Genomic DNA, 21,449 nt, shown 5'->3' with positions numbered 1-21,449 from the left:
ACTGTAAATATTGTCTTTTCCATCACCACAGTGGTCACTACCAGTAGCTAGAGCTGCCCTCAAAGCTTAATGAGATAGTACTGGTTTTTAAAATATTTTCTAGCATGCTCCACTTCAGAAACCGAAAAAGCTCAAAAGGCCCGAACCCCAATATTTTTTATCAGTCATTAATTGGGGAAGAATCTGTACATAACTCAATCCATAAATTATTTTCACTTCATACTCTCCTCTGGACATCAATGCCCTCCCTGGAGTAGCTCAATGCCCCCAAGAGAACCCTGAACTCCAGCATTAACTACCTCCTCTGACTGTGACTGCCAACCCTGACAGAACGCAAGCCAACCCTCAGGGCACAGAAAACAGTCGAGAGCCTGTCTGCCTTGGCTTGGTCCAGCCCGTCCTGGTCTGCTCTGGTCAGGGCGCCGTTTAAAAGAGTCTCACTCCGTCTCTCAGGGGAACAATACCCTCCTGAGTGAAGCTGCCACTTTGGCATGCTGGAATCAAACCAAGGACTGACCACTGAAGAAGTTGCACCAGCCTACATCTATTTAGCATTTCAGAGTCATATACACACATAGAGCTAATGACTGAGCACTGAAATGAATATAAAAGTCAAACCGTGTGCTTGAATACATTATTAAGTAACAGTGTTGGAATGCAAAATCAAATTAAAACGTCTGGTAAAGAGCGAGAGAAGATTTGCACATGACTTCAACTTCTAAAGAAAAAAGTGAATTTCCTCCTAACACACCGTGGAACCTAGACAGCAAAAACAAAACTGCTGTGTTAAACAGTAAAGACCATATATACGTTATGCCAATAATTCTGCTACGTGCTGTGGCTGATATTTGTAACTACAAGTATTTTGACTTTATGCGTCTGACACCTCAACTGCCAGATTATTATAATATATATCAATATTAAACTTCTCTTTATAGAAGTGATTGCCTTTGAATCCATCATGTAGCTGGATGTACTGTGAAGCAAGATAAAAGACACTCTCAGCAAGATGAATAATATCTCCATTTTGTGGTTGTAATTTTGTCATTGTAAAGTAGTAAATCTTTCTAAAATTGCTCAGGGCAGAGCTGCGGATACAATGAATCAGAACGCTCTGGACACAAACACACGTGCATATTTTTAGATTTGACACAACTTCAAGAGTCTGGTAGTAAAGTGGGTTGTGAAATAAGACCTCCAGACAGTCAGACGGTACTTCTCACATTCCATGCGCCTGTACAAGTGTGTATGCTTTAAGGATTTGAAAATTGCTCGGAGGTTTTGGAGGTTTTAGGTTTGTTTCCTTGCTGTCCTCTTGCTACGACTGGAGTGTGTAGTTGAGGTAACACGCTGGCAAAGCCACAGTGCCAAAACAAACTGGTAATGAGACTATTGTTGCCTTTTCCAAACATGATGCCAGAGTGCTCTCATGCAGTGTTCAATGAAGTTTGACACATCATTTGGAATAGTAGAGGGAGCGTGTGTGTGTGTTTCAGGATGTGAATGGTAAGGTTTCAAATGCTGCCGTCTCTGACTCACGTCTTTAATGCTCTAATTAGTTGCTCATTTCTCAGTGTTTTGTTGTGACATTAAAGGAACTACAGTGTTTTCCTTGGAAAATGACAGAGCCAGACATGAGTTCATGTTTGAAACAGGTGATGGGTGGCATTATAAACACAGAGGAGGTAGAAGCACACTTCCAGCAGACCTACGATGTGCGTCATAGATTTTGTGATTGTAGTTTATTGAGCTATCTACAAGAAATATAACTCAAACCTCTACTCGGTGCCCAAAAGAGAACAAACTTTTTTTAAAGGTTATTTTTGCATTACATGAACTTTGTTACCTTACCAAATCCACATATTTAAGAAAAATCCAGTTATGTCCAAAATGTATATAAAATAACCAGCCACCCAGGCTGGTATCGTATTATGGTGAAGTGAAGAAAAATCCGGCATGCTCACTATTTACTGTTATGGTAACAGTGCGGCCTCTGCAACCCGACGGCTTCATGAATATGGCTCATAATTCTGCAGGTCTGCGTTCTCTCCCTCCATCATCTCTCTGTTGCTCTGTTCCTATCACTCCATCTGCTTCTTTTTTTTAAAGCTGCCCTTCTTCTTTTCCTGCTATATTTCTGCAGCTTTAAATTGTCCGGCTTGAGTCATATCTCTATGAAGCAGTCTGCTGTGTGACAGAATGAATGATATACTCCCTGATGACAAGCCAAGATTTCACAGTTAAGGGGGAACTGTAAAATATAAGAATAAAAAACTGATCTTGGAAGACGCACAGAGCCATTTTTTCCCTTTATTATTCCATATCCATCTTCATCTCCTCTTCCCCTTTGCAGGCTGCGTCGAGAAGTCATTCTAATTAATTTTCCACTCTTCACATTTTTATATCTTTTCTTTTTGTCTTTACCATCAAAATAGAAACATCCCTTGGCATTAAAAATCCCCACTTCCTTTCATGAGGAACATTTTATTCATCAAGAGGGATGTCAAAATAACCCACGAGATCAGGTGACATCTGTGCAAAAACACAGACTGTGTGAGTCAAGGAATTTGTGTCAGAAATGAATAAGTTCTACTGTTGTTTCATTCCTCACATAGTGTGCCTCCAAGCACGTACAACTGACTTTCACCACCGCACAGCCCTAAATACAACACTTATAACATCGGCATGTGACTACAACAAGGCAGTATTTACTACCAATGCCTCCCTTCTCATTGAAACTAGTTCATAAGCTACAAAACACATGTTGCAGTGACACTGTCAGAGGCGACGTTAGTCTGCTGCAAATCATCTTTACGGGATCTTGAGTAGAAACGTCTGCTGTGTCTCTCAGTGAGAGGGATAATCGTCGATGAGATTTGACCTTGATACGCTGGCTGAAGTCAAAAAGTCAACAGTAGTAAAACTTTACTAGTTTAGAAAAAAACATGTTAAAATGGGAGTTTTCCAGTATTGTATTTACACTTTAAAACTACTGTCCATGCTGAATGAACAAGAAACCCGAGCTAGAGTTAGTTATGATGTTCAGTTATGATCATTTCAACCAATATTGTTGCAGTAGCACTATTTGCATCAGGAGCCATTTATGTCATCTTAAATTGATTGATTGGGATTGAATCCATCAATGCTACACCACAGTGGATAATGTGCCACCTTAAAGGTCCAGTGTGTCAGATTTACGTGAAGGGGATCTAATGGCAGAAATTGAATAAGAACTAATCCTATAGTGATGTTTTCACTCGTGTGTAATTATCTAAACTGTACTAATTGTTGTTTTCTTTACCCTATAATGAGCCTTTACATCAGGAGCGGGTCCTCTCTACCACAGGTTCTTTTTCATGTTTGGAAAGGGAGGGTGAGGTGAGGGGTATTCAGCTGCAACATGCAACTTCACCACTAGATGTCACTAAATTCTACACACTGAACCTTTAATGGTGAATAAAATGAGAAAAATAAAACCAACATTGAGTAAATATGATTTGTTCGAAATGATTTATATCAATGAAGAATACAATTGGGACTCGCTGTCACTGAGTTAACACACTGTCTTGAAAAATGATGACAATGTCGGCCTACTACTTCACATACCTTTCACTAGCAAACAAAACATCCACGCATCTATCCATCCATCTGACCAACCAACTAACCAACCAGGAGGGCTGAGACAATTCCCCGCTGAAATTGGATGAGGCAGGGTAAACCCTGGACAGGTAGCCAGCCCATCACAGGACTGACATACAGAGACAACAACCATTCACACTCACATTCACCAACGGGCAATTTAAAGTCTACAATTAACCTAAACTGCATGACTTTGGACAGTGGGAGGAAGCCACAGCACCAGGAGAAGACCCACACAGACACAGGACGTGCAAACTCCACACAGAGAGGCCTCGGATAATTGTCAGGTTCTAACTAACCAATGCACCATCATGCTGCCTGCGAACAAAACTACCACCACTGCCTGGGGCTCGGAGAGATAGATCACATTCTCTGTTGGGTATCATCTTTAACTTGCATTCATTAATTTGTTGGCCACTTGGGGGCAGCGCAACATGTAAACTACTTTTTCTTGTATTTACACACCCAGCACATATAGAGCAACATTAGCCTTCATTTGGCATCATGCATTAACTTCAAAACCTTATATAGTTATATCTACCACCTATGGCATATGCATGATTGATTAGCAAGGCAACACTGGTTGAGAGAGATTAAATAATTTGTTCTCTCTCATCTTATCTCTCAACTGGAAACAGCTGTTTGACCAATGAGCAGCTTTGATAAAAAGCAACTCCAATTTACTATTTAATCATCTGATCACAGCACACATTTCATTAAATTATAAACTTCTCCCTGATTGGTCCAACATAAGCTGGTAAGTGTTAACTGCCTCATAGTGACATTTTCCATACTTTTGGCTGCACAGACACACACACACACCAGAATTCATAACTCCCCATGCACAAACCGTATTACAAGCACGTCATGAGAATGTAATGCAGGGGGAAGACAATGTGAGGCATTTAAGCTCTGGCAGTGCTCCAAAAAACAGACGAGGACTTCCTTCTACATGTGACCTCAATGGGAGGAAGGAATCACAACCCTTATCCTCAGGGGTGTGTGTGTGTGTGTGTGTGTGTGTGTGTGTGTGTGTGTGTGTGTGTGTGTGTGTGTGTGTGTGTGTGTGTGTGTGTGTGTGTGTGTGTGTGTGTGTGTGTGTGTGTGTGTGTGTGTGTGTGTGTGTGTGTGTGTGTGTGTGTGTGTGTAGGAGTACAGGATGACACAGGTTATGATTTATACAAACTACTGTCCACATCCTTGAACGAACCTCCTGAATTTAGTATGGAGTGCTTTTCCTGGTTGTCCCAGGCTAATTAATAACTGTAAGGAACGGCAACAAGATTAACAGACGGCGACAGACGGCATCAGCTACAGACCACCACTCAAAATTCCAGCTTGTTTCCAAACTGTGTGCAGTGGATAGAAGAACCTGCCTAACAGAGCTGGTCATTGTTATGGAAGTTTACTGGAAGCTGGTGAAAGGAGAACTCAGGCAGCAGCCGATGTCTTATGCAGAAGATTTGAATGTAGACTTGATGCATCAAGGAGACCAGAAGGTGAAACAATATACAAACGCTAACAGAGTAACATGAGCAATTGTCACCCCCAAGTCTGAAGATGTCTCCCACAGCATCCCAGTATATCTCCCTCTACTTGCGTCACCCTTTCTAACAGCACATCCATGAATGGCTAGAATAGTTGTCAGTCTCTACGTTACATGTAGGTGTTTGCATCCTATTGGATAGTTACATCCCCATGAGAACGTCAGGCAAACAAGAGCAGATCTAAAAATGAGAACCAACTGTAAAGGGCAGCAAAGGAAAAAGAGTGAGTGTTGATGCTTCAATTTTAGAGCTTATTCATGCACTGTGATCTTACAGATAGTTGATGTCAGTGAAAATGGATCTGTGCATTGAATGAACTGGTGCAGTACCCATTCATTCTGAACCTGACTGTTTGGAATTGGCTGTTCTCTTGTCCTGTGTCAAGGCTCCGGAGCTACTTCACAATTATTCCTTAGTCATTAGCGAGTTCTCCTCAAACAGTTCTACAATACACTGTCACTTTTTATTGTTTCGCTGTTATATTCCGCAAGACATATCCAATTTTTTCCCCAATAAAATAATACACTGCTGTGGATAGTGTGCTGTAGAAACTGTACTTCATGCAACAGACGCGAGGAGGCCCCACCTGAGGTTTTTCACGCGAGAGCAAATAAGCTCGTTCAATTTAAGGATTGTCTGTTTCAACACAGGGCCTCCCATCAACCTCCCATATTATTTGCAGTAGATATACACAGCAGATAGAGTGTTAGGGTTTAGTTTGAACAGGAGGTATCCTATCTGCTTTACTAATGCTGTAACAGAGGAAGTGACTAACAGTCCACTGAATTCACTGTCAGTCACCACTGTGGCATTCTGTGTCTTGAGGGCCTGTTCACCATGTGCTGGAGATGTTTCTGATTCAAGTTAAACACAGACAGGAAACCATATGTCTGAGCTCTCCAGTGTGGCTGGCCTACACACACATACACCCACACACACGCATTTGCAGGCCGAGACAGACACACAGTTTTTTTCTCAGCACCATGGAGGACAGCAGCCAAACACACACACACACACACACACACACACACACACACACACACACACACACACACACACACACACACACACACACACACACACATGGCAGAACCAGCTGAGCGTGTGCGACCACACTGAGGATTCCCCGAACGTTGTTTACGTGTGATCCAAATACACAGTTTCCACTGCACTTCCTCTTGAGATGACGGTGCACTCTACGGTCATTCCACAAGACCGTAGCAACCATAATGAAACGCTTAAACATGTGTATTGAATACATTCAGAGTAGCTGAATGAAGAGGCAAACATATTTGTGTGTGTGTGTGTGTGTGTGTGTGTGTGTGTGTGTGTGTGTGTGTGTGTGTGTGTGTGTGTGTGTGTGTGTGTGTGTGTGTGTGTGTGTGTGTGTGTGTGTGTGTGTGTGTGTGTGTGTGTGATTCGTATTATCAAATTCCATGATAAGATCTAGTGATTTATAATTGATTAGGCGGAGCTTTATGTTAAATGGCATTTCCATCCATCTGAATATTTTCCACACCCCCTGTGTATTGATGATTCCAGCTTTAATCTCATTACAGGATGTAACTACTCACTAGGGGAAAATAACAGCTTGTCGTTACACTCTTCGTCAGTACAGGAGCAAAAGTGAGCCATCCCACTCGTTGTGTTCTTCTCCTTCATCACACAGGTGGAGCTGTTGTAGTCATCCAGCATAACGCCATACAGCGGCTTGGAAGGATTGTGGCAGAGAGTTTCGATAGTGAAGCCTGTGTCGTTCTTCTTCCTTTTAGCGACAAAGACAGAGCAGAAATTTCCTCATTTAACAGTGTCTCCATCAAGAGCTGATCATTTATCTAATCTATTACATTTAAGAGACGATCATTTGCAGCTGTATTTGCAGGTACCTACCAGATAGCGACACAGACCTCGTTGGTTTCTGTGCAGATGGCCGTGATGGAGCAGTTGGACATGCAGGTCCCTGTTCCACTACACACAGACAGCTCCACATCACAGAACTTACAGAGCTGACTCAAGGGGTAAAAAGGCGGCATACCTGCAGGACACACACAGAAGTATCCGTCAGGTTGGTTTCATGTCAGTACAGTTATCACACTGAAAACCAAACAATCCCTAATACCACTTTTCTCAAATATCGAATCTGACCTGATGCAGAAAAGTGTTGGTTAACTAATCGGTAAATGATGCAACAAATTAAATACATTTATTGACTGAATTGAGACTTAAAGCATCATTATCATCAGAAACCTGTGAGACCCCTGAGATCTGCTGGTGGTGCTCAGGGTCAAATCTAAACATGGAGAAGAAGCTTTGAGTCACAATGAAGCACAGCACTGGAACCAAGTGCCTGATGATCTTAGGAATGCTCCATGCATTGCAAATTGTTAAAACCAGGTTGAAATTCTTTTTATTCCCCATATATTTTACCAAGATATTTTATAAGGTCATTCATTATTGTATTTCATTATATTTTTTTTCATTTAATTTTCCTTTACAGCAGTTCAAGCGAGCTGAGTAGGTTACACATCTGTAGTGTTTATATTCAGTGATTTGTTGTTGGTGTAAAAATATTTGTTTTCTCAGCTTTACATGTCAGAGCCAGATGTATACGTTAAACTACATAGATTGGTTGGGACTGCATGAAAGCATCAGCTGCCTGAATTCAACCAGGTCAGGAGCTAAAAGAACTGTCAACACAGACAACCACAACCAGGCTGACACCTCCATCAGGCTGCACTGCATGAGTCTGAATCAACCACCTCAATGTGCTGGATGGGGCCTGAGGAAAACCATGGAGCCAAATGAAAACAGGCCAAGACCACGCTGAACCAGCCAGACAGACAACCAGAAAAGAATCAATACGCAGCCTTCATCGAAAAGTCACATCAAAAGATTAAACCACTGCAGATTCATGTCAGTTTGAAATGAGTCATAAAGACAATGGAATTTTTTATAAATTCATTTATGCATCACTGATCTGTTAATGCTGCAGAATTTCTGAAGGGTAAGAGAGGAACGGAGAAATCTGTGAAATAAAAAAAATCTACTTTTTTTTCCCAAAGAGGTAATGGCGGCAAAAAGTGAGGCGACGACGTCAGTATAAATGGAAGTACTCATCTAAACAGCTAATGGTACACATGTTCAAAAAGAATATTTTCAATGTTTTTGACCGAATGAAGAACTTTTTCGTCCGTAGCTCTGTTGCTGGGCGACGGCTGTATGGGCGGGGGCCAAGCTGTTGATGCAATAAGAAGAGTAGACCGTCTCATTTCAGTTCTGCCGACGCAGTCCACTCGGCTGATCAAAGATGCAGCCAATGTCAACTGCAATCATACTTCGAAGTATGTGGCCCCTGAATTGAGACACAGCTAAAGGCTCAGACTTAGAAATGGCAGTGACTTAACATGACCTCATTGAGTGGAAGTTGTTGTTATGTCCAACAGGTTCTAGCTGCGATCAACAGCTACTTGCAACCATGTCTTCATTTACACTTCATAATGAAAGCACAATCGGTCTTGGGGTAGAGTCGCGCGGTTTGGTCTCATCACTCTGGCAAGTTGGAAAGTATTACATGTGGTTAAATGGATTGCGTGCTACCTGTGCTGACTCATAATCAGTAAAATCGTATCTCCTCATTCTTATTAGATTGACTTGAGCCGCCTACGCCTCCAACCCACTGCTCCAAGCTGAGGAGAGGGCTGGGTTAAAAAAACACATAAGCTTGTGTAATTGTAAAGTTTACAGAGGTTAAAAATGCCTTTGTGATGTATGTTTTTGTTAAGGGTGGCGCAGACAAACAAAGCCTCCTTCACTAGTATTTACTAGAATTAATGACCACACAAATTCATACCGTGTCTATCATACATCCCCTATACACACAGCTGTCAGATAAAATGTGGCATTTAGTGGAGCCGGGGATGAAACCTCCGACCTTCTGATTAGTGGAGTCCACCTCCTGAGCCACAGCAACAAAGTTTAAGCCTAGATCTCACTAAGTTACTGCAACTTGTTGGGTTGGATATCATGGACAGGTTCTGGATCATGTGTTGACCAAACCTGGACTTTAGCTTAATGCAATAATTCTCTGAATACTACAGAACAAGCTACTGTCATTTTAACTCTCACTTACAGTCTGTAATAGAGTTGGTTGATATGTGGAATATACTCGTACTGTGACCTTGTCATGGTAAATGACTTTATTTTGAATATTAAGTACATTTTGTCGCATAATATTTTTAGCTGATGGCATGAGGCTCCCTTTGGTGTTTTGCTTCACTTGTTCTTTCCAGTGGCTCTCTCTCTCTCACCAAAAGAGAGAAACTCACACATTTACATCACAAACACTCGCCCGCCCATCCAGATCCCTCCCCTGCATGAGTGAATGACATGTGTTTTTGTAGTTGAATGAAACAGGATAAGAGCCTGAAGAAAAATGAAATAAGTAAAGCACCAAATCATGATAAATGATTATTTTCGTATGTTTCATGTTTGCGTCTGTCGCGTGTTAGAACCGTCATCAATACCCCCACTCGCTCGGGGTGAATCCTGTGGAGGATCTCCTGCTGTTGTCACGTCTGCTCCTGCTGACATTCTGCAGACTTTATCTCAATCAGCTGGCCGGAGAAAGTCCGCAGAAAGTCCGGAGGCTCTCACTTGGACATTTGTGTTTCACACATGCAGCCCCCCGCCGGAGAATGTCCACAGGATCATGTTAGAAAGCAGCCAAACAGACACCACTTCACCATGATGAAAGTGGCCTCTCTCTTACAAACAGCAGGCAACACAAGATAAATCCAAGACCTAGACAAAACAACTACTAGCAGTGCAGTCTGTGTTATCCTTAAATCAACTGACAGAGAAGCACGTCTGCAGACCTGACCTGTGAATCCCGACTGGGGGAGGACATCATGTTTAACATGCATGAATCTTCATTACCCTCCCTACATGTCATCAAACTCAACCTCCCTGCTACAGTGTGTGTTTATATGGGTGTGTGTGCATAGTCTGCATAGGCCAGGTTATTCATTTAACAGGAAGCCTGGTTACTGGAGTGTGCTTTCAAAACCCATTCTGTCACACTGAGTCTAAGGGGCAGGAGTGAGTGCGAATAAGCAGAAAGCTGAAACCCACAAATGACAAATCAGACCTTTTGATTTAGTGCAGCAAAGTGCCAAAGAGACCGAAAGAATCTGAATGAGCAGCATGAGTACAAAATGAAAAAAATTAAATAGACTTGAGTCTGATTATATTCATGGTAAAAAAGCAAAATCCTATGTTCCCTAAAAGTCAATTCATATATTTCATTTCAGATTTCAGGCTCCCAGAAATGCCATTAAGTAGCATGTCACTGGTTTGTAGGTGTCGTAGGACAATTTATAAATCGCTGCAGTGCAGTTAAGTTTGACTGCCTCGCCAAAAGAAAACATCACTCCAAAAATGCCAGTTGAATTTTCTGGATTTATGATAAAATAACAGTGCTGTTGATCTTAGAGGCCGCAGCTTTACAACCTACTTCACTTTGAAGTTTGGGCATATTGTGCCGGTTCACAAAGTCAGAGGTAACTGTGCACTCAGGTCTGCGGTGGTATGTGGGTCATTGTTCCAGATGCTAAAGCACTTTGACTTTCTCTTTTATTACTGCTGCACTTTTTCCTGCTGATGGTCCATGAGGAGAAATTACTGTATGAAAACAGCAGTGACCTGTGTGCGTCACAGGAAAGTGTGGACTGTCATTAACTCTACTCTTGATGGCTCCTGAAGGGGCTATAATTGAAATTTGATATTTCTTTCTGCTGCTGTTGCTGCAGAGGTGAAATCACGCTACCGTGACCTGTTGCCAACTGGCACAACAACCAATGGATAACCTCGATAAATACCAATGTTTGAATGGTTGCACAAGAAAAGGTGCAGTGTCTAGACTGAGATGATTAATGGTGGATAAAACTCCAATAAAATCCTCCAAATAGCCCAAATATCTGATTTTCTGATATGACAAAGAAAATTAGAAGCTCAGATACAAAGCTCAGACTAGCCTACATCCAGCAAATAGCGCAAACTATTGATAGGACGTTGATTCATACGTAACATCAATGTTGTTAACTATCTGTCATTGCAAGAACATGAATAGTCTTTCCTCAAAATGCAAAACTATTCCTCGCATATCCCCAAAAAAACATTCAAAATATCATTATTTGATCCCATCCTCCGTAACAGAACCCAAATAACAGTAAATCTCCTTGGTCCAAGACAAATGCGTACAGGCAATGCAAATTCCAAACCTAACCAATATTTTCGCAACTTCTGGGAAGCAAAACTTTGCTTTATCAGCACTGAAACTGAAGACACCCTTCCCATCAGCGCAAATATCCCTCTCTATGTCCTGCCCCCTCCTCCTCTCTTCCCCCCTTTCCTCTTTCCAAACCATGGAGGATGTGAGCTCACAGTGGGCAGAAGGACAGACAGGAAACTTGACTCTAATTTATCACCAACATGCAGGAAAGACTGCTCCACACTGCTCAAATGTGAATGGAAAAAATGAAAAATCTACACACCAGATACATATAACACATAGTGTCATTAAACACAGGAGGTTGAGTTTTTAAATCCATGTGTCTGCATTTTTAAAAGTATAGTAAGTTTAATAAGCATAATTTCCAATGTGAAGCTAAGATTCCTCCAAATTAGGCTGTAAAAACCCTGCAATAGATGACACTTTTCTGAAGCAATGCAACATAGACACTACATTGAAAGTAAGAATCCTTTTTGATCACTGAAACAAGGGGAGACAACTGGAGAGAGGCAGCACAGGGCCACATAACTGCCCCAGCAGGAGGTTGATCTCTCTGCCTCTGCTCCTGAAAGTTATCCTCCTGATTTTCTAACTCCGTCTTAATCCACCTCGCTCAGTCTTGGCCCTAATCCTCTCATTCCTCCCGTCTCTATCCTCCTCCTTTGACTTTCTCAGGTTCCATCCTCCATCCCTCCTTCCTCTCTTTGACCCGGAGATGCAGCGAAGTGAGTCGCAAAAGGGGAAGTTGACTAATATGGTGAAAAATCCAAGGGAGGCACCTCAGAGTGGTTAAGGTGAACAACCTCTTCTCTTCTCTTCACTTCACTTCACTGATCCCAGTAAAGACCATGTTAACAAAGTAGGAATCCGGGATTTGCAGGACTGCACGGGGCCCACACACACATCACAAAGTTATAAGGGCTCATCAACAAACTGACATCTAATCTAATTTACAGTAAAATAAATACATAATGAAATTTGATTTAAGGCTGCTTCACACAAGAGGATAATCAGGACGATTTTAGACCTGTTTTACCCCCTCTAACAATCGCAGGGGCGTTCCAAACTGGAGGCTACTCTGTGCCGAATATCTAACCAAATAATCCTGAAGTGTGTTTTTTTTTTTTTACAAAATAATCTTAATGCTACCGATTGAGTCTGAGCCTCACCGATCTCAAATCGGCTCGGAAAGAAACACACGAGCTGACCGGGAAGCGTCCCCAACCGGATGTTGCGTACTTGTACAGCTGTGACTAAAAACCAACTCAACTCCAGCTCGCGCTGCAAAATCTATAGCTACGCCTTCTCAGCCATGACTTCACCCATGTTTTTTTGTTTTTTTTTATTGCGAAACAGAGCACACGACCTCGGTCCTCATCCATGTTTGTTTTTCTTCTTTAGACACGTTTAATCCCACGAATGCTACACACCAGTTCAGAAGGTGGTGGTAATGTGCCTAAAAGTTGTTTGCCAACTGCCATAAAGAACTGAAGAGGAAGAAGAAGATATGGCAAGATTCTGTGAGATTTCAAGTCTCTGGAATTGCCACTGTGAATTTTTTTCCTACAAGCGGCAAGTGCATGGTCTGACGTTGTGGCCAAATCCTCCAGTGTATGTGTTCATGACAATTATAGGATTAAAAACTGATTTAATCTGTCATTATGTCTGTGGTCTCCCACATTTTTAAAATCAGTCAAGAGTTGAAAATCCTCTTGTGTGCAGCAGCCCTAAGTCAGTGAATCACAATTCCCCTGTAGCAAAACAAAGGCATGTAGCTATTCAAAGTCAAAGTCCTCTCACTGTTTTTTCCCTTTCAGCCATCATTTAAAGTTTTCATCCTCAGAACAACTTTTGTCCTGGCACCGTCTTGGCTAAGCACAAGGATTAGGACCTGCACAAGCACACGGGGGCCTCTGCCCTGACAAGATGAAGATTCCCTGGAAAGGAAACATGAGGAAAGTAAAAAAAGAAAGAAAAGATAGAAACAACAAATTCAGGCCCTGCTGTCCAAAACGTCAAGCTGCTCTGGTCCTGGTAGAGTGAGCAGCCTCCTCCAGCCTGAGGTGCTCTCTACAATGTGTATTGATGGAGGAGAATGGGGCATGTGGGTGAAAGTCTCTATGTCTTTAAGTGTGTGTGTGTGTGTGTGTGTGTGTATGTGGTGTGTCTGTGTGTTGCATGTGTGTCTATTTGTGACACATACAATGCAGCATGACCACACAGTCCTTCTGGTATGTGGGATTTCCAGGTTCAAAATAGGCCCCTCTGTGGGGGGGGCAGGAACAAACAGCGGAGAGAAGGGTAGAATAAGAAGAGGAAGGAGGAGGGAGAAGGGAAGGAGACGAGTGCCAACACACAACATGAGTTTCCACATCTAAAGCTTGTTTGAATCTGAAGGTGGTATCCGATCTACCCACCTGTCAAATGGGAGGTGTAACAGTATGACAGATGGAGTCAAGTCTTAAAGGGGACATAGCATGCAAATTCCACTTTGTTAGTGCTTCTACAGGTTAATGTGGGTATCTGGCATGTCTACCAACCCCAAAACTCTGGGAAAAAAACACTTGCGCGTTTTGTTATGGTTCCTCTAAGTCAGAAACGTCATGCTTGAGTGACTCGATTGAGCTTCCTGGGTTTTGTGTCGTAACAAGGCACTGGAAGTCTCCCTACATGGTCTTGGCCCACCCCCCACCTCATCCCACACTCGTTACGCCGGGTTTACACCGGACGAGGCAGCGCAGCGCCGTTCCCAAGCGCGCAGCCGGGCTGTTCACATGGGACGAGCATTTCTCCGCGCTGGTCAGCCCGCGATTCACTCACATGTGGCATTTGTCTGGATCGTTGGGACTGGGAGGCTGCAGCAGTTGCTCGGCGCGACCGCTCGCTCTCCCATGCGTGAGCTGGAATTTGAGTCAACGCCACACAGCCAACAGTGTGGAAGACTTCTGCAGTGTTCAGCACTACTGTAACACTGGCACAAACACACAGAGCCCCCCACTCGTTACGCCGGGTTACACCGGACGCAGCGCCGCTGCGAGGCAGCGCAGCGCCGTTCTCAAGCGCGCAGCCGCCTGGCTGTTCACACGGGACGAGCATTTCTCCGCGTTGGTCAGCCCCATAGACTGTATATATAAGGTCAGCCCGCGATTCTGCTTTCTCCGCTTGTTGTTGTACCCGTTGAATGTCGGGGTTCGGGGGTAAATGATGGTCTTCATAGCCCCCCCTCTCTTTCTCTCTCTCTCTCTCTGTCTGCTTGTGTGCTTTTACAGGGTAAAAAGGGTGCTGTTTTATATGATCCTTGTGGTATTTTGACCAAAGTATGTTACAGACATTTCATTAAGACCCCAAGGAACCATATCAACTTGTGGTAAAATGGGCATGCTATGTCCCCTTTAACCCATGGTTTAGGTTACAGCAGGGTTCAATGTAGAACTACAACCATGCAAATAACTTATGATAAAGCTTTAAAGCGTTATCCCCAACAGTAGCATCATACAGGAACTGAGGAATAAATAATTCAGTAACAACTCGTGCTGCGCAGCAGTGCATTGTTTAAAACCCCAGAGTTTAACTCTAAACCGAAGTGGTGATCAATTCAATCAAAGATAACAAATGTGTTTGTCTAAATGTCTGGAAAATGTGTATTAAATGATGCACAGTAGATGCAGAATGTCTCCTTTAGATTGAACGATTCATGACTGGGTTTGAATATTTCATAAAACATGAACATGAAACATCATGTAGCTTTAGTAAATTAACTCGAAAAAAAAGCCAGGACCACAAATCTGCTGAAGAATACAGAAAGATAGTGTCAAATAAATTTATATATTTTAGAATTTTATTTTTAATAATTTTTTCAGGCATTAAAGGGGTATTCCCACAGTTTAGTATTCCAATTGGATAATGTTTGATAATGTTGACCATAATGCGCCTACTCACTATACCTCTATCATTACAGTTGTCATTACTGCTCCCTTCATCTCTGTCAGACTTTTTCTTTTGTATAAAGACTTTAAACATTGATACACCTCTCCATTTATGTTAGACACTGTCTTTTCTTATGAATGCTGTAGATACTGTTGTTTTATTGAAGAGCTCTGCTCCAGCAGCATATTTTACACTTCTGTCCATTCAGCAGGGATCCCTCACATGTGGCTCTCTCTGGGGTTCAGTTTAATAACCTGTTTAAGGAGTTTTTGGTAGTTTCTCCTCACCCCTGTTGAGGGTTAAGGGCAGAGGATGTTGCACCTTGTTAGGATCGATGAGACAAATTGTGATTTGTGAATATGGGCTATATAAAAATTGATTGATTGATTGACTGACTGAAGTGTAAGGCTCATACAACAATATGTCACAAGGCATTTATCTTGCACTGAATACCAAAATCGGATGTCCGCTTTGAGATAAACACCAGAAATGTTATTCAGCCTCACTGCTAAAAAACTTCTATAAACCATGATCAGATTCCAGGGAACACTGACAGGTCTTTCTGTTACGAACAAATTATTTATCACGTAAGTCATGTAATGTTTAAACCACACATGTGCTGTTTGAAACAAGGCTCCATACTTTGCTGTATAGGAGCGGCCAGGAGTGAGCATAACAGAGCATGTGTCAGTCTGCTCTGAGTCACCTGTTGCGCCTCGGTTCTCAGGAGATCCATGCGTAACGCGCCAGAAGGAATGTTTCACGTGCTGCGTAAAACTACAGAGACTGGGTTTGTTGTTAAATACACTTAGGCTGACATTAGCCGTGGTGAGGTCACGGCGGAGTGTTGTTAGAGTTCAGGATATGCGTAACTCACCAGCAGCCCCGGTCTCCAGCAGCGCAGCAAGGAAGACGACAGATAAAGCTCCGCGTAAAGATAGAAAACTGCGCTGTCCCTCCATCTTCCTGCGTCCTGCGTCCAGACACTGTCATTCAGATTCAATGTAACGGTTCTGAGAGCCCGGGGGAGGAACGGGTGTGGTGTGTGCGCTGCGCCGTGCGCTCCACTCCGCTCAGCAGCTGGAGGCTCACTGCTGAACCCACACATACACATACTTTACGCACACACGCTCTGCTATGTCAGGAAACCGGGGGAGGGAGGTCTCTCTCTCTCCCTCTCTCGCGCCCTCTCTCTCCCTGTGTGTGTGTGTGTGTGTGTGTGTGTGTGTGTGTGTGTGTGTGTGTGTGTGTGTGTGTGTGTGTGTGTGTGTGTGTGTGTGTGTGTGTGTGTGTGTGTGTGTGTGTGTGTGTGTGTGTGTGTGTTACCTTTCCAAATAGTGGAAATCCGAACAGTAAACACCTCTGTATACATTTACATAAACTCAGGGCTGCAAAATGTTGCCAGCAGCTCCACTGAAGTGAAGACTTATACCTAAGAGTTCCAGACTGCAGGGAGACCAGGGATGGGTGCATCAGTAACTCTGATACACGTTACCAATACTTGTTTACAACAAATAAAACTCACTTGGACGTCTAATGCACATTCACAGATTGTGTGAGTTAACATCAAATACAGAGAGTTCTGCTGTTACAACTCACACCACAGTATAGACCCAGTGCAGCCTGTGTGGGCCAGGAGCTGACAACATACACACTGAAACGTGAACCCCAACATTTATAATTAACTGTTACAGCTATCCACAGCCCAAGCAGCCATTTGATTTATGGTTGATAAAAGTAACATTCACCATATGGCTGTTCCGTTGTTATATTCTCATTAAATATGTATCACATTATGGAAGCTTTGAAATGAGGCACAGATCATTTTATTTTATTTATCTCCAATTACATGTGTGTGACTGATGAGCTCTGAGACTGCTGAGTGGCATCGCTGGCAGTCTTCTTGTTTTTCAATGGCAGCACAGAAACGGAGTCCAGTGACAGAGGGATGATAAAACTGAGCCTGTCTGTCTGGTCATATGACGCAGCATGTCTGGACTTGCTGCTCTCTACTGACACTGGAACTGAGCCACAAACTCAGACTCTCTGGAGTCTTGCAGCCCCCGTCAAGCCCTCCCCTCAACAGCAGTCCAGCTCCTCCAGCTCGGGGCCCGGAGGGTCAAAGTTTGATTTGGGTTCCACCTGGCAGATCTAGTGTTTTATTTTGGATCTGAGTATGAACAATTTTTGGCTTCATGTTGTAAATAGTAATGATTTGTTTACAAGTAGGGACTTGAAGTGCTTCTGTGACCTTATCACTAACTACTGTTATCAACTACAGAATAATCAGTTACTGATTAGTATTAATCATTCATTCATTTTCTGTCGTCATTCTTTCATGACAAAATAGTTTTCACTGCTTTGTTACACGGCATCATTAATACTCAAAACACTTGCCAAGATCTGATCTTTCAGGAATTTCAAGTTAACAACAGAACCCATACATCAACAGATTTAACCCTTAACATTCAGTTATCCCCTTTTATTTAACCTGAATTAGCTTCAATAATCAGACACTGGCAGCAGCAGCTAATTTACTAATCTCCTCACTGAAGCTAGATCACTGCGCTGTTGGATGACTTGTGCATCATTTCATACATATGCACCCAAAATGTAGTCACTTGTGTTTGATGTCTCTATGATGAATAATTTTAAATAAGGTTTCATAGGTTTGAACATTATTTTCTCCACAGAATGAGTATGAGTAGTTTAATTACTGACCCTTCAGCACATTTTGGAGTTTTCCAAAGAAATGAATAAAGTCAAATTGGAAGTAAAACACAGCTGTAACGTCCATCATTTTAGTCCTATGAGTGTGGATAGATGGAGCGACGCGAGCCAACTCAAGCTGCGCTGCTGCATGTGCCTTGCCTCACTCTCCACAATCCTCTATAATACACACCCTTCCAATTATGTGGTATATTTAAAGGTCCAATGTGTAAGATTGAAATTGAATACAAAATTAAGTGTTTCATCTAAATTGTACGAAATGTTGTTTTCTTTACCCTACAATTTGGCCTTTATATTTAAATACTTTATATTTAAATCGGTAGCTGGTCCTCTCCACGGAATCCGCAATGTTTTTTTTCCAGTCGTTCAAACTAGTCGAGCTAAAAACCTTTTGAGGTTTTATGACAACTGAAGGTTACCACAGGTTCTCTGTCATGTTTTGGAAGGGGAGGGTGAGGTGAGGGTTATTCAGCTGCAACATGCAACTTCACCCGTAGATGTCACTAAATTCTACACACTGAACCTTTAAGCTGCAAAGATTTCCCATCTCTCCCTTTGCCTCTGCTCCCAATGCCTCTGCTGCCCTCGTCAGTATAGCTCCCAGTTGATTGAGCCCATCCACCACAGCATCCACCTGCAGGCTGAGACGGGGGGTTAAAGATATTTGCTCATGACTTTGCATTATATTAATGTCTCATCTGGGTAAGTGATGAAGTCGCAGCCTGGATTACAAACTCTAAGTTCTGTTCCTGCAATAAACATCTCAAGCGTGAGTTGTGTGACTGAACCACATGTGTGGCACATTAAAATCAAATCCATTGAGTGCTGCTCAAAATCCTAATGGACATTTACAATGGACCGTTTTCATAATAGTTTCTCATTTTAACATGTGAGTTTTTTCTTGTTGTTAATAAAGCCTGTAGCTGACACAAACTAACTTATACAGCACAAGACAATAGAGCTTTGACTATGTTTTTGATCCTATTGAATATTTTTTATATTTTAAACCTGCTCACAAACACTGTATGTACCTACATTTACTCAAATAAAAGCACCTAAGAAATTCCACGGATGTTTACAGTTTTAGTTAGAACATGTTCCTCGATCAGGAAATCAGAAAAAGGAGGAAAGTTTGGGTGGAGTATTTTGAGTTGCAGCTGAAACCACATTTGGCTCTGGGAATTTGTGGCTGCAGGACAGTGTGCAACAGTGTGGTTCACAGGTGGGTTTAGCGTAACAGTTGAGCTCTATGGCTGAGAGGAAGAGGAAAAAGCTGTGGATACACACAACAAAATCCAGGGTTGTTTACTTCCTCATTATTGCATCCAAGTCGTATTAAAATACTCCCTGCTCTCCTAAATAAAAATAGCACTTTACACATAGTTCTTTTTATAACAGGCAGTCTCCATGTGACCCTCAAACCTTCTGTTTGTGTTTGGACCAGCCTTTATTCCATTTGCTGCATACAAAAGCCACTAAATATCTTATACATGTAGATACATGGCCTCTAAACCATAATAATAATAATAATAATAATAATAATAATAATAATAATAATAACAACAATAATAATAACAATAATAATAATAATACATTTCTCACTGAGTGCACATGTGTTGCATTCACGATCCAGATTAAGTGGTTGTTAGTATTTAATTGATACCCAGCGTGCGTGCGTGCGTGTGGGTGTGTGTGTTTGTGTGTTCACTATTAACTCCAGCTATAACACTAGCAGTTGTACATTTAACAGGCTGTGTGAGTTACAAAGTTAGCATGTTGGTTAACACCTGCAAAGCGGCCTCATCAAATCTCAACAGTATTCTTCGTCATAACAAGCTATTGATGTTTAGCATGTGTCATGCGTCAAGTTCTCAGGAGCATCGTGTGACGCTGACTGTGCCAGGAGAGTTTTGCAATAATGGAAACTTGGAACCAGTTAAGTCATTTAACTGTCATTTTGATTCAGCGCGCTATTGAAAGAATATTATAAAAAACGTTTTGTTTCATATAGTACATGTTTTTCTTCTTTGGATCAAAGAGATGTATAAACATGAACGCCATGTTTTGGGACCTCTGCAATCAAAAATCATTCATGTTGTCCGCTGTTGTTCAATAGCTCAACTGCCACAAGCTGGTTATTTTTTAATCAAGATAAGTCAGGATGAGGACCAACCTTTAAGTCACAACAACATAGGTGGTTTTTCTTAACATTTTAAAGAACAACGTAAAATAAAAATCCATCCATTAGATCCTTTGTTGTTCAGAAATTGAAGGACACACATTTTCAAATGTAAAATAAATGTTTTCCATTACTTGCACTGTTTTCAATGAAATGTCATTTTACACATTAGTGTCTTCTTACACATTATCTGTATATGATGTATATCAATCGTTACATATTATATATTATTCCTCGACGTGAGCTTATTAACACTATTATCTGTGTGCAGATGTTTGGTGATTTTATTCAACTGCCAAATCAAGAACTCTCCTCTTCATGTTATTATTCAAGCTCTGGAGGAGCTCGCAGGAAGAGCTTTAAGAACAGTTATCAGGAAACTTCTACATTTACACCAAATGTCAACACTTGTCTGGACTGAAACCCTGCCGGTCAGATTTTGAATCCTTGTACAGTACCTCACTCCAGCTGTTGCCTGCTCTCATGTTCATGTGTTCGGGGTTGAGGGTGACATCATGTAAGGATGCTGTTTATTTAACCGCAGGCTGAGGTGAAGTTGATGGTCGAAGGATTTCCCACCAGAGGCAGATCAGAGCAGTGTAAACCTGGACTACTGTTAACACATTAAAGACTAAATTTAAAGCACATTTTATCATCAGTATCTGGTTCTTTCATGTTCTTTGTTGTCAGGCCATATGCAGTCGTACACCCCAGCGGATACATATTACATCTCACCACATATGATGATGGTGCTTTGTGAGAATGTGGCTTTTGTTTCTATACTCAATATTATTTGGGTCCATGATGGCACCCGCTGGTTTTGAAATCATTCGACCTAATACTCTTCTTGTGGCCATTTATGCACATGGAGAACTGACTTTGACAGAGCAGCAAGGTCAGCATTGCATCATAGGCAGAGCAGACTGTCACACTGAGCCAGACGGCAGCAGCTACACAAGACAAGCGCCACAGACTGTGAGGAACATGATCATGCTTACTCAAGTGTCCTTCTACATATACTGTACAAACATTAACGCACATCCTGCACCTTAACTTGTTGAACAAGCGACTGAACAAACATTCCCTGGGGAAAAGTATACGTCTCATCTGCAGCTTATCTCGAGGGTCGGTGTGGTTT

General features: G+C 42.1%; 1 protein-coding gene across 1 annotated transcript in view; it reads right to left on the bottom strand.

Moving 5' to 3' along the window:
- Window positions 1-16,520, bottom strand: part of LOC118113748 (TGF-beta receptor type-2) — a 32,862-nt gene extending 16,342 nt beyond the window's left edge. Inside the window, exons 1-3 of the mRNA XM_035163700.2 lie at window positions 16,280-16,520; window positions 7,077-7,221; window positions 6,761-6,951 (exon numbers count right to left, since the gene is read on the bottom strand). Of these exons, the coding sequence (XP_035019591.1) occupies window positions 6,761-6,951; window positions 7,077-7,221; window positions 16,280-16,364 (421 nt within the window). The 5' untranslated portion in view covers window positions 16,365-16,520. The remainder of the gene's footprint in view (window positions 1-6,760; window positions 6,952-7,076; window positions 7,222-16,279) is intronic.
- Window positions 16,521-21,449: the final 4,929 nt, after the last annotated feature.

The sequence above is a fragment of the Hippoglossus stenolepis genome, chromosome 8 (assembly GCF_022539355.2).
Source record: "Hippoglossus stenolepis isolate QCI-W04-F060 chromosome 8, HSTE1.2, whole genome shotgun sequence".
Classification (NCBI taxonomy): domain Eukaryota; kingdom Metazoa; phylum Chordata; class Actinopteri; order Pleuronectiformes; family Pleuronectidae; genus Hippoglossus; species Hippoglossus stenolepis.
Note: the sequence above shows the minus strand (reverse complement) of the source record. Positions and strands in the feature narration are given on the sequence as shown.